The 14186-nt window shown below is 45.1% G+C and overlaps 1 protein-coding gene across 7 annotated transcripts in view; it reads right to left on the minus strand.

Annotated features, from left to right (window-relative positions):
- BAZ1A (bromodomain adjacent to zinc finger domain 1A) overlaps window positions 1–14186 on the minus strand; it is a 115994-nt gene that overhangs the window by 53538 nt on the left and 48270 nt on the right. For all 7 annotated transcript variants that reach the window (XM_073349002.1, XM_073349005.1, XM_073349004.1 and 4 more), the window contains 3 exons: window positions 13319–13406; window positions 4489–4623; window positions 3872–3971 (listed from right to left, as the gene is read on the minus strand). In XM_073349002.1, coding sequence (XP_073205103.1) covers window positions 3872–3971; window positions 4489–4623; window positions 13319–13406 — 323 coding nt within the window. The remainder of the gene's footprint in view (window positions 1–3871; window positions 3972–4488; window positions 4624–13318; window positions 13407–14186) is intronic.

Below are 14186 nucleotides of genomic sequence, written 5' to 3' on the forward strand. Positions count from 1 at the left end.
AAGACCCAGGCAGACAGCAAAAAGCTACAAAAGTATCTCTCAAAATTGGAGGACTGGGCAACAAAATGGCAGATAAAATTCAATGTTGATAAATGCAAAGTAATGTACATTGGAAAGCATAATCCCAACTAGACATATAAAATGATGGGGTCTAAATTAGCTGTTACCACTCAAGAAAGATCTTGGAGTCATTCTGGATAGTTCTTTGAAAACATCCTCTCAGTGTGGATGTATTCCTTGACTTTAACAAAGCTTTTGATACGGTCTTCCACAGTATTCTTGCCAGCAAGTTAAAGTAGTATGGGCTGGATGAATGGACTGTAAGGTGGACAGAAAGCTGGCTAGATCGTTGAGCTCAACAGGTAGTGATCAATGGCTCCATGTCTTGTTGGGAGCCGGTATCAAGCAAGTACCCCAAGGGTCCGTCCTGGGGCGGGTTTGGTTCAATATCTTCATAAATGATCTGGAGGATGTTGTGGATTGCACCCTCAGCAAGTTTGCAGATGACACTAAATTGGGAAGAGTGGTAGATACACTGGAGGGTAGGGATAAGATACAGAAGGACCTAGAAAAATTAGAGGATTGGGCCAAAAGAAATCTGATGAGGTTCAACAAGGACAAGTGCAGAGTCCTGAACTTAGGATGGAAGAATCCCAGGCACTGCTACAGACTAGGGACCGAGCGGCTAAGCAGCTGTTCTGCAGAACGAGACCTAGAGGTTACAATGGATAAGAAGCTGGATATGAGTCAGCATGCAGAGAAGGCCTACAGCATTTTGGGCTGTATAAGTAGGAGCACTGCCAGCTAATCAAGGGACATGATCATTCCCCTCCATTCAGTATTGGTGAGGCCTCACCTAGATTACTGTGTTCAGTTTTGGACCCCACACTACTGGAAGGATGTGGAAAAATTGGAAAAAGAGTCCAGTGGAGGGCAACAAAAATGATTAGGGGGATGGAGCACATGATTTATGAGGAGAGGCGGAGGGAACTGGGATTATTTAGTCTGCAGAAGAGAAGAATGAGGGGGGATTTGATAGCTGCTTTCAACTACCTGAAAGGAGGTTCCAAAGAGGATGGACCTAGGCTGTTCTCAGTGGTAGCAGATGACAGAACAAGGAGTAATGGTCTCAAGTTGCAATGGGGGAGGTTTCGGTTGGATATTAGGAAAAACTTTTTCACTAGGAGGGTGGTGAAACACTGAAATGGATTACCAAGGGAGGTGGACTCTTTCCGTAAACGTTTTCAAGGTCAGGCTTGACAAAGTCCTGGCTGGGATAATTTAGTTGAGGATTGGTCCTGCTTTGAGCAGGCGGTTGACTAGATGACCTCCTGAGGTCCCTTCCAACCTGGATATTCTATGATTCTATGTGCAGCGGCAGTCAAAAAAGCTAACAGAATGCTCGGAATAATTAAGAAAGGGATAGATAATAGGACAGAAAATATCATGTTGCCTTTATATAAATCCATGGTACTCCCACATCTTGAATACTGTGTGCAGATGTGGTTGCCCCATCTCAAAAAAAGATATATTGGAATTGGAAAAGGTTCAGAAAAGGGCAACAAAAATTATTAGGGATATGGAACGGCTTCCATATGAGGAGAGATTAATAAGACTGGGACTTTTCAGCTTGGAAAAGAGACGGCTAAGGGGAGATATGACTGAGATCTACAAAATCATGACTGGTGTCGAGAAAGTAGATAAGGAAGTGTTGTTTACTCCTTCTCATAACACAAGAACTAGGGGTCACCAAATTAAATTAATAGGCAACAGGTTTAAAACAAATAAAAGGAAGTATTTCTTCACACAATGCACAACTCCTTGCCAGAGGATGTTGTGAAGGCCAAGACCACAACAGGGTTTAAAAAAAGAACTAAATTCATGGAGGATAGGTCTATCAATGGCTATCAGCCAGGATGGACAGGAATAGTGTCCCTAGCCTGTGTTTGCCAGAAGCTGGGAATGAGCGACAGGTGACAGATCACTTGATGATTACCTGTTCCTTTCATTCCCTCTGGGGCACTTGGCACTGGCCACTGTCCGAAGACAGGATACTGGGCTAGATGGACCTTTGGTTTGACCGAGTAGGGCCATTCTTATGTGCTTTATGTAATGATTTCCGTCGTTATATGGTTCAGAATACTTTTTGTTTAAAATGTGTTGGGGTTTGTTTTTTTTAAAATAAACGTCTCTTTATAGAGGAGAACATATTCATTCAATTACTTGCTTTAATGTGTTCGTAATCCCAATATGAAGTTACAATACTTGTGAATAATGTGTTTTAAATCAGGTTGTAGGGCAGTGATTAGCAAAATGAACACACAAAACTAGTGTAATACACATGCATAAAATGTGCACATTCTATTTTTGTGTGTGTTAAAACTGATTATTGTAAGGTCATTAGCTATTTTGAAGCCAAACCCCATATTGCAGTGGCCATGTTCTAGTCAGGCCCATGGAACCCAAAGGCTGACATATATACAGTTTCCATGGTAATACATGCCATGTCACTTATCAAAATACCAACTGTTCCCAAATTCAGTCTGGAGCTAGAAGCTGTACCAAAAGGATTTCGGTTGCTCTGATTCAATGGGATGATGGAAGGATAGAGTTAAACTATGACATTCTGAATAGCCTGATACAAGACCAAATTGTAGCCAATCCTGTACATCAGCACAAAGTAGTAACTGGGCCTACCTAAGGTGCCCCTTTATTCCCTTGTGTCTTACTGCCACTTCCAGTATGCAGAAGTACCTGGCTCTGCAGAGCCTTCATGTCCACTCCCTTGCACAGGTGGGCCCTTACTCCTCAAGTCCTAATATCCTTCCAGACTTCTCAAAGGGCAGTGCAACAACATTCTGCCCCTTACCCGAGCAAATCGGACAATCTCGCCCAAAGGGCGGAAATCTTTTATATTTTCTCAGAAAGGATAAGTATAGTTAAAGGATAAGAAATGGAAATTCCCCAAGGCACTGAACAGATGCCAACCCCCAACCCTGCAGTCCTTAAACACTGATTTCGAAAGAGAGTGAGTTTGACTGAAAAGGGACTGTAGGCCTTTAAATTCCTTGTCTACACAAGAAAGCTGCACTGGTTTAATTTAAATAGTTTTAAAAACTGGTGTAAAGGCTGTATGAACACTAGTTTAAACCAGGCTTGTTTTGGTCTAGCTAAACCAATTCCTTCTCACCTTAAAACTAAACCAAATAAGCCTCTCAAACTGAAAAAAAAAGAAAAAAAAGAAAAAGAAAAAAAAAGAGTATCCATACAAAGGTTTGCATTGATTTCACAAAAATAGTTTGAAATCACACCGGAACAATTTTGTCATGTAAGCAAGCTCCAAGTCTCTGTGAAATGACATGTCCAGGATTATTAAAGTGTCTGGTTAGCTTTTGGTAAGACTTCTTGTAGATTTAGATAGGGGTTCATGTTCATTTTTGGTTAAACTTCTGAAGTAGTCTTTCATATAGTTCTTCCTTCTAATCAGAGATTGATTATCTCTCTCTCTCTCTGTGTATATCAATCAATTATCTGGATTTACAAGTCCATGGTTTTGTACATACTGAGCCTATAGCACTTATATTAGACTTAAAAATAAAAACGTGTTTGGTGAATTTCCCTCACATTTTGTCTGCTACTTAACTTTACAGAAGAGAGCAGTATAATTTGACTGCCTGTGATACAATACTACTATAATATAATAGAGGCATCAGGGAGACAACCTCAAGCATTGAAACAAGTCATATTTAATGGCAGTGTAAGTCATTAAAATTTTCATTTTAAAAAGGCAGATACCCAAAATGCCATTATTACAGTAAGCTCTTGGGTCTACAGGAACTGATGTTAACAATCACAGGAGGGCTGAACTTACCCATGGCCTGCATTTCTTCTTTTTGTTTCTGGAGTCTTGCCCTTTCCTTTGCCACTTTACTTCTATTTCCTGGAGTATTTTGTTTACTAGCAATCTTGTCCTGGAAAAAGAACACAGCAACTATGTGGGAAAATATATTGCAGTTCATCACATTCTTTCAAGAGCTATATAAACAAAGAACAACTGTAGCTTTACTTCACACTGAAGCACACTGCTCCTCAGGCATTTGTCTAATAATGGAAAGACCAGGAAGATTCTCTGCAGTTTAATAATTAATAAATTTAGAGTTCTAGGTTGTGCTAGAATCCTGTGTAATTAGGGACACGTTATATAGTTTTCATTTTGGTTGCAAGCGAAGGTAGTTTTAGTGTGCAAGTCACCAACTGCACCCTACAGTAGACGTACTGGAAAGCTAATTTTCTGCTACCTTTCTGGATGGTAGAACCCTCTCACATGCATTTATCTATACTCCTTTTTCCACCACCTGTTGAAATTAAAAGGTTAAATATCATGCTTGCGCTCTGTTTGTGTCCCCAAATGTAAGACAAGATCTACTTTATGCCAGATATACAATTCATTTTCAAGACCGAAGTAGTTCAGTTTTTGTGATTACTTACACGACTAATAGATATCCTCTTTGGAGGCCTCCCTCGCCTTTTGTTTGCGGGACTGAAGATAAATGTAGGTGGGTCATCAGAGAAGAAGTAGGAGAAATCTTTTTCTGCTATCTTGTATTTTGCAAGTGACATTGCCTTAATACGGGAATATGAAAGTATAGATATTTGTTATGAAGTTACCTAATTCGGAAACCATGCTTTCAGAAAGACAATGAAAGTAACTAGATGAATATTTGTTAGCTCAAAGGGAAAAAAAAAAATTCTCTTCTACAATGGTTCAAATGCAGAATTAATCCAGCAAAAATACAGAGACAGATTAATAAGAGATTGAGATCTCAAACTATCTTGCAGCTCCCACCGAATGTAATGGGAATAGTGCACGTATGCCTGAAGGCAGAACTTGGCCGCAACATAATGTACATGCAGACTTTAAAATTACAATTTCATTTTGAACTAACTTAACACAAACGTGTGTTTCTCTTACGTCTCTGTCAAGACTGGAATTCAGAGAGGAGAGTCTAACCCTCACTCTGGTCCCTTTACACCACACAAAAGGGCTTGAGCAGTGTAAAAAGGCTCTAAAACCCATGTGTGTCCAGGAGAAGATTCACCCAGCACTGGCACAGCGGAAGACAGCAGTTGGGCTATCTTCCAAGGACCTCTTGCAAGTAAAGGCATGTGTGGGGCTAGAAGGAGTGTATCCAGAGTGGGATCAGCACAGCACTGCAGAGATTCTGGGCCGTGCTACAGGAAGGAAAAAGGGCAGGCTAGAAAGTTGCCATAACTTAGACAGACAGCCTTTGGTGCCTAAATTACATGGCGGGCCCCTTCAGCCATGGCAGAGCACAAGATTGGAAGGTGGCCTTAACACCCTGTCCTCTGTAGTGTGAATTCCATGTTCCACATCTAAGAGACGCAGCACAGAATCTCACCGCAAACCTTTAGAGTTCTGAGTTTTACCAGTTCCTGGCTTTGGTCCCCCTGCCCAAGGTGATGGGGCTTGGGTGGGCTCAGGCTTCAGGCTCCCCTCCTGGGGTCATGTTTGTTGTCAGAAGGGGTCACAGTGCAATGAAGTTTGATAACCCCTGATCTAGGGCCTGATCCAAGGCCCACTGAGGTCAGTTGGACCCCTGCACACACATAGGTCTCATTAATGTTACAGATTTAGGGTTTGTCTTTACTACATAATTAACTAGAGCTGTAACTTGAGTTTTGCTCCTAATCCACACATTCAAATCTGTAGCTCAAATTAAGGGGTGCTTTAAACTTGAGCTAGTTGGTCTCCCAGGGAGGGTGGATTGAAACTAGAGTGCTGCTGACAGAGGTAATTAAACTGCTCCATCCCCAGTGCATAAATTACAACAGGTCATCAACTGTTAAAAAATCAGTCTGCTAATCTAAACATACTGCATAGTTTGAGAGTTGTTTCAGTGTAGTCGCTCTCAGGCCCTGTCTACACTGGCGAGTTTCTGAGCAGGAACGCAGCTTTCTGTGCTGTAATTCCCAAGATGTACACACTGCCAAGCCACTTAGAGCGCACAAACTGCGCAGCTATAGCACGCTACAAAAAACAAACAAAACAAACCCACCACAAATCACCCTGACGAGAGGCATAGAGCTTTCTGCGCTAGGGCTACAGTGCCAATGTAGACTCCATGGCAATTACAGTGCTGCGACTGGCCTCCGGGAGGTGTCCATGCATGTTCTCACCTGTCTGGTCATAGGTTTGAACTCTACTGCCCGGCCCTCAGGTGACCAGTTCTCATCCCCATTGTCTGTACATTCCTTTGCAAATTTGAAAGTCCTCTTCCTGTTTGCTCGGTGATGTGTGCAATGGTCTCAGTACATCTTCCCAGGTGGCCATGCCTGCTCCATGCACCAGGCAATCCCCCGGTTGGAACAATGCCAAACTGCTGGACCTCATCAGTAGTTGGGGAGAGGAGGCAGTGCAGTCCCAGCTGCACTCCAGCCATATGAATTATGATACCTACGGACAGATTTCATGATGCATGATAAAAAAGGGGCCACGACTGGGACACACTGCAGTGTAGGATAAAAGTGAAGGAGCTGCAGAACGCCTACCACAAGGTGCGGGGGGCAAACTGCTGCTACGGTGCTGCGCCCACAAGCTCCTGATTCTACAAAGAGCTGGACATGATACTTGCTGGCGGCCCCACCTCCACTGCGAAGGCCTCCGTGGATAGTCCGCTGGCTCACGTACCAGTCGAAAGTGGACCAAGCCAGGAGGAGGAAATCTTGGATGAAGAGGGGGAGGGAGAACCAGAGGCAGAGGATGAATCAGAGGCCAGAGATGCATGCAGTCAGGAGCTCTTTCCTACCCTGGAGGACCCCAGCCAGTCACAGCAGTCAGATCTTGGCGAGCCCCAGAAAACTCTCGTGGAGATCATAGAATATCAGGGTTGGAAGGGACCTCAGGAGGTCATCTAGTCCAACCCCCTGCTCAAAGCAGGACCTAATCTCCAACTAAATCATCCCAGCCAGGGCTTTATCAAGCCTGGCCTTAAAAACCACTAAGGATGGAGATTCCACCATCTCCCTAGGTAACCCATTCTAGTGCTTCACCACCCTCCTAGTGAAAAACTTTTTCCTAATATCCAACCGAAACCTCCCCCATTGCAACTTGAGACCATTACTCCTTGTTCTGTCATCTGCTACCACTGAGAACAGCCTAGGTCCATCCTCTTTGGAACCTCCTTTCAGGTAGTTGAAAGCAGCTATCAAATCCCCCCTCATTCTTCTCTTCCGCAGACTAAACATCCCCAGTTCCCTCAGCCTCTCCCAATAACTCATGTGTTCCAGTCCCCTAATCATTTTTGTTGCCCTCCGCTGGACTCTTTCCAATTTTTCCACATCCTTCTTGTAGTGTGGGGCTGAAAACTGGACACAGTACTCCAGATGAGGCCTCACCAGTGTCGAATAGAGGGGAACGATCACGTCCCTCGATCTGCTGGCAATGCCCCTACTTATACATCCCAAAATCCATTGGCCTTCTTGGCAACAAGGTCACACTGTTGACTCATATCCAGCTTCTCATCCACTGTAACCTCTAGGTCCTTTTCTGCAGAACTGCTGCCAAGCCATTCGGTCCCTAGTCTGTAGTGGTGCATGGCATTCTTCCATCCTAAGTGCAGGACTCTGCACTTGTCCTTGTTGAACCTCATCAGATTTCTTTTGGCCCAATCCTCCAATTTGTCTAGGTCACTCTGTATCCTATCCCTACCCTCCAGCGTATCTACCTCTCCTCCCAGTTTAGTGTCATCTGCAAACTTGCTGAGGGTGCAATCCACACCATCCTCCAGATCATGTATGAAGATATTGAACAAAACCGGCCCCAGGACTGACCCTTGGGGCACTCCACTTGATACCGGCTGCCAACTAGACATGGAGCCATTGATCACTACCCGTTGAGCCCGATGATCTAGCCAGCTTTCTATCCACCGTATGGTCCATTCATCCAGCCCATACTTCTTTAACTTGCTGGCAACAATACTGTGGGAGACCATATCAAAAGCTTTGCTAAAGTCAAGGAACACCACATCCACCGCTTTCCCCTCATCCACAGAACCAGTTATCATAGAAGGCAATTAGATTAGTCAGGAATGACTTGCCCTTGGTGAATCCATGCTGACTGTTCCTGATCACTTTCCTCTCCTCTAAGTGCTTCAGAATTGATTCCTTGAGGACCTGCTCCATGATTTTTCCAGGGACTGAGGTGAGGCTGACTGACCTGTAGTTCCCAGGATCCTCCTCCTTTCCTTTTTTAAAAGATGGGCACTACATTAGCCTTTTTCTAGTCGTCCGGGACTTCCCCCAATCGCCATGAGTTTTCAAAGATAACGGCCAATGGCTCTGCAATCACATCCACCAAGTCCTTTAGCACTCTCGGATGCAACGCATCCGGCCCCATGGACTTGTGCATGTCCAGCTTTTCTAAATAGTCCCAAACCACTTCTTTCTCCACAGAGGGCTGGTCACCTTCTCTCCATGCAGTGCTGCCCAGTGCAGTAGTCTGGGAGCTGACCTTGTTCGTGAAGACAGAGGCAAAAAAAAGCATTGAGTACATTAGCTTTTTCCACATTCTCTGTCACTAGGTTGCCTCCCTCATTCAGTAAGGGGCCCACACTTTCCTGGACTTTCTTCTTGTTGCTAACATGCCTGAAGAAACCCTTCTTGTTACTCTGAACATCTCTTGCTAGCTGCAACTCCAGGTGTGATTTGGCCTTCCTGATATCACTCCTGCATCCCCGAGCAATATTTTTATACTCATCCCTGGTCATTTGTACCATCTTCCACTTCTTGGAAGCTTCTTTTTTGTATTTAAGATCAGCAAGGATTTCACTGTTAAGCCAAGCTGGTCGCCTGCCATATTTACTATTCTTTCTACACATCGGGATGGTTTTCCCTGTTACCTCAATAAGGATTCTTTAAAATACAGCCAGCTCTCCTGGACTCCTTTCCCCCTCATGTTATTCTCCCAGGGGATCTTGCCCATCAGTTCCCTGAGGGAGTCAAAGTCTGCTTTTCTGAATTCTAGGGTCCATATTCTGCTGCTTTCCTTTCTTCCTTGTGTCAGGATCCTGAACTCGACCATCTCATGGTCACTGCCTCCTAGGTTCCCATCCACTTTAGCTTCCCCTACTAATTTTTCCCAGTTTGTGAGCAGCATGTCAAGAAGAGCTCTGCCCCTAGTTGGTTCCTCCAGCACTTGCACCAGGAAATTGTCCCCTACCCTTTCCAAAAACTTCCTGGATTGTCTGTGCACCGCTGTATTGCTCTCCCAGCAAATATCAGGGTGATTGAAGTCTCCCATGAGAACCAGAGCGTGCGATCTAGTAACTTCTGCGAGTTGCCGGAAGAAAGCCTTGTCCACCGCATCCCCCTGGTCCGGTGGTCTATAGTAGATTCCCACCACGACATCACCCTTGTTGCTCACACTTCTAAACTTAATCCAGAGACTCTTAGGTTTTTCTGCAGTTTCATACTTGAGCTCTGAGCAGTCATACTGATCTCTTACATACAGTGCAACTCCCTCATTTTCTGCCCTGCCTGTCCTTCCTGAACAGCTTATATCCATCCATGACAGTACTCCAGTCATGTGAGTTATCCCATCAAGTCTCTGTTATTCCAATCACATCAAAATTCCTTGACTGTGCCAGGACTTCCAGTTCTCCCTGCTTGTTTCCCAGGCTTTGTGCATTTGTGTATAGGCACTTGAGATAACTCGCTGCTCGCCTCTCTTTCTCGGTATGAGGCAGGAGCCCTCCCTTCTCACGTGCTCCTGCTTCCTCCCGGTATCCCACTTCCCCACTTACCTCAGGGCTTTGGTCTCCTTCCCCCGGTGAACCTAGTTTAAAGCCCTCCTCACTAAGTTAGCCAGCCTGCTTGCAAAGATGCTCTTCCCTCTCTTTGTTAGGTGGAGCCCATCTCTGCCTTGCACTCCTCCTTCTTGGAGCACCATCCCATGGTCAAAGAATCCAAAGCCTTCTCTCCGACACCACCTGCATAGCCATTCGTTGACTTCCACGATTCGACGGTCTCTACCCAGGCCTTTTCCTTCCACGGGGAGGATGGACGAGATACTGGGCAATCCGCTACTGCAGGTTCTTCGACAGAGCTGCTTTGTTTATTGCCCCATTAAGGGTAACTTTCCTGTGCCACTTTGCCGTCACAGGAAGGGTGGGGAGCAGGGGAGACACCATTGCTGCACACAGGCAAGCCACACAGGGCCCGTGCAAAAGCCACAGGCTTGGAGAAAACCCTCCCTTGATTCCCTGCTCACCCTCAGCAGCGAGGTATCTTCCATAATGATCACATCCTGTGGAAAGTATGGGGACAGGAATGATTATCAGGCCCTCCTGCAGTGCTGGCTCTCCACAGGAGCCATGTGCCCATTGTTCAGCAGGGTCCCAGAAGAGTGATTTACTCTGCCCCTGCGGCTACTCACCATTTTGGCAGTAGTGTAGCTTGTGTGCTTGCCTGGGGTCAGCCAGTTAGCGACAAGTGTGTGAATAGCGGCGGTGTTTTAAAGCACTGAATCAGTGTTGTCCGTGTTGCAAACAATACTGCTTCTGTAAAATGTTGCATTTAAACTTCACAGAGATGACCTTGGGAGCCCAGCTTCCCTCTTTGTTATCAGCGGCGAAACAGCTGTGCAGAATTAGAAAGCGGCCCAAAAGAACGAAGGAGGACTTTCTCCGTGAGGTTATGATGCACTCCGCCGCCGAGAAACAGGAACTGAAGGAGTGGCGGGGCAGCGAAAGGAGAATGCAGCACACCAGAAAGAGGCCACAGAGCGGCTCTAAACTTTATGGAGCACTAAGTGGACACACACTCCAGGGGATACTAGCACTGCAAACCAAGCAGCTCCACGCCTGCCCTCCCCTGCAGCTGCTGTTGCTTCCCATGCCCCCACCCCCAACTCACTGTTATCAACCTCTCGGCTCCACTCTCTTCCTGCAGCATTCTAGTCCTCGCAGTCCAGCACTGTGGACTCCCACTGCCCACTTCACTCAACACCCATCCCTCTGCAGTTTGGCCCCTACTGAAGTACAGCACCAGCTGCATTGTACTCCAAAGGAGAAGGCTGGGTATGATCCCTGGACAGTCACAGATCTGTAGCCATCTCAGAACCCCTCCTCCTCTTGAGACCTTCCCTTTTCCCCCCATCCCCCTTCCTGCTGATGTATGTTTTTGTTTGACTCTCTCCTCTGGTTGTTGTCTTTTAATAAAACAATTGTGTTGGTTTGAAAGCAATCTTTATTCTATAAGTGAAAGCAAACAGAGCACTGAAAGCAACAGACAATGTTAAGCCCCCTTCTTGCCTCATATGCACCAATCACGTCCTAGCACTACAAGCACTGCAATCCCGAGCACAGCAACAAATATTGGGGCTTTCACCTTCAAATTGCTCCCTCAAGGCATCCCTGATTCTTATGGACCCACACTGTGCCCCTCTAACAGCTCTGGTCTCTGGCTGTTCAAACTCAGCCTACAGGTGCTGAGCCTCTGCAGTCTAGCCCTGGGTGAAGCTTTCACCCTTCCCCTCACAAATATTATGGAGGATACAGCACGCAGCTATAAGCACAGGAACAGTGTCATCGGCAAAGTTCAGCTTCCCATACAGGCATCGCCAGCGGTCTTTTAAACAGCCACATGCACACTCAACAGTCATTCTGCACTTGCTCAGCCTGTTGTTGAACTGCTCCTTGCTGCTGTCAAGTTGCCTCGTGTATGGCTTCATAAGCCACAGCATTAAGGGGTAGGCGGGGTCTCCCAGGATCACAATGGGCATTTCGATTTCCCCTACAGTGATCGTCTGGTCCAGGAAGAAACTCTCCGCTTGCAACTTCTTGAACAGGCCAGTGTTCTGAAAGATGAGTGCGTCACGCACCTTTCCGGACCAGCCTGCGTAAATGTCTCTGAAATGCCCACGGTGATCCACAAGTGCCTGGAGAACCATTGAGAAATACCCCTTGCGATTAATGTACTCGGTGGCTAGGTGGTCTGGTGCCAGAACTGGAATGCACCCCTCCACAGTTAGGGAAGCCCATTTGTGCAAAGCCATCCACAATGTCACGCATGTTGCCCAAAGTCATGGTCTTTCAGAGCAGGATGCGATTAATGGCACTGCACACTTCCGTCAACATGAGTCCGGAGTGGGAAAGTTGACCATTGAACTGTTTAGCGACTAATCGGTAGCAGTCTGAAGCAGCCAGCTTCTACAGTGCAATTGCCATGCGTTTCTCCGGTGACAGGGCATCTCTCATTCTTGTGTCCTTGCGCCGCAGGGCTGGGGCAAGCTCACCACACAGTCCCATGAATGTGGTTTTCCTCATGCAAAAGTTCTGCAGCCACTGCTCGTCATCCCAGACATGCATCACAATGTGATTCCCATCACTCAGTGCTTGTTTCCTGAGCTCAAAAGCAGCGTTCCGCTGTGGTCAGCGCCTCCATGAATGCCACAAGCAATCTTGTGTCGTAGCTACTACGCGTGGCAAGATCAATGTCAAACTCCTGTTGCCTTTGTAATTTAAGGTCAGAGTGTTGGTCAGAGCGAGCAGCATACTGGTCAGCAGTTTGGGATCCATTCCTGCAGATCGAAGAGGCAGGGTGCGCAGTATACAAACAGTTGAAAGATGGAGCCAAATGTGGACAGAAGCACAGGGATTGCTGGGATCCAAAGCAGTGCATAATTGGGTATTCGGACAGGACCCAGGATGCCCTGCAACCCCCTCCACCTTCCCACAAGTCTTAGCGGCAAAAGAGAAAGAGGTGCTCTGTGGGATAGCTGCCCAGAGTGCACCGCTCCGAATAGCGCTGCAAGTGCAAACACGCTACTGCGCAGGCGGCTGACAGTGTGAACACACAACAGCAGTTTTCCTTCTGTGCTCTCTGAGCAGCACTGTAACTTTGCCAGTGTAGATGTCCCTCACTCGAGCGAGGTTATTTCACATGGGGTAACTCAAGTGTATTAACTTGAACTGTTGCAGTAAAGACAAGCCCTGAATCATTTTATCTGAAGAGAGACATTATAGTAGAGTGACACTAGCTTATTGTGCCATGTCTTACTCACTGAATTTTGTATAGCTTAAAGAACACACCAGCTGTATAGTTTGGCTGATGAAAGCAGAAAACCTACTAAAATTTTCACCTAGTAAAAATAAATAAAAATAATAATAATACTTTATAATGAAAGCAGCTAACTTTCTTTTCAGTAAAAAAGTCTAAGAAGAGGAAATGTGAGTTCATATAATCATATTTCTAGATTATAATACTCTCTCTTCTACAAACAATTTAACCACTTATTTACCTTAGTTCTAATGACTCCATCATGTGGTTCACAGTGTTGCTTCAAAAAAAGTTTAAGTCTATCACGAGAAAAGAGATGTTTCCTCCGGCTATGGTGTGTTTAACAAAAACAAAAAAACAAGCAACATTACCAACTAAAGTCAATCTACATTCATAACTAATGTAAATTTACAGATCACACTTCAGATAAGAACACAGAAACAGTGTGTCAGAAGGCAGAAATCATATGTTATTTTCTTAGTAAAGTTTTAATTTAGTATGGTCTTAGACAACTATTGTTCTCAACAATCTTAATGAGAATCAAGATTCACATAAAAAAGTTTAATTGTACCCAAATATTATTTTATATATCCAGACTTTGACTTTTGTTTTAAAACCAGTGTAATCATATCACTTAACATGTGTCTATACACAGAGTAAGAGATTTCATACGACTGTGTACACACACGAAAAACCATCTCTGTATCACTGACTCTGCAGATCTCCTCCCAATATTAAACAAAAACAATAATATGAGTTATTTGTTCTGCAATGGGATCTAGAGGTCCTGACCAAGATGGGGGCCCCATTGTGGTAGGCACTGTACACTCTCATCAACAAGAAAAAACACCTTCCCTGAAGGTTTATTTACAATCTAAATAGACAAGAGAGACAGTGAGATAAAATAAATATTAGTATTCTCATTTCATAGATGGGGAAGTGAGGTACAAAGGCCCTAGTTCAGCAAAGCATTTAAAGTATGTGTTTAAGTCCATCCTTTAAAACTAAACATGTGCTTAAGTGCTTGCTGAACAGAGACAGACTGAGTCAGGGACAAAGATTAAATGACTTGCCCAGTGTCACAAGAAGTCTGTGACACAACTGGCAAT

The sequence above is a fragment of the Lepidochelys kempii genome, chromosome 6, assembly GCF_965140265.1.
Source record: "Lepidochelys kempii isolate rLepKem1 chromosome 6, rLepKem1.hap2, whole genome shotgun sequence".
Taxonomy (NCBI): domain Eukaryota; kingdom Metazoa; phylum Chordata; order Testudines; family Cheloniidae; genus Lepidochelys; species Lepidochelys kempii.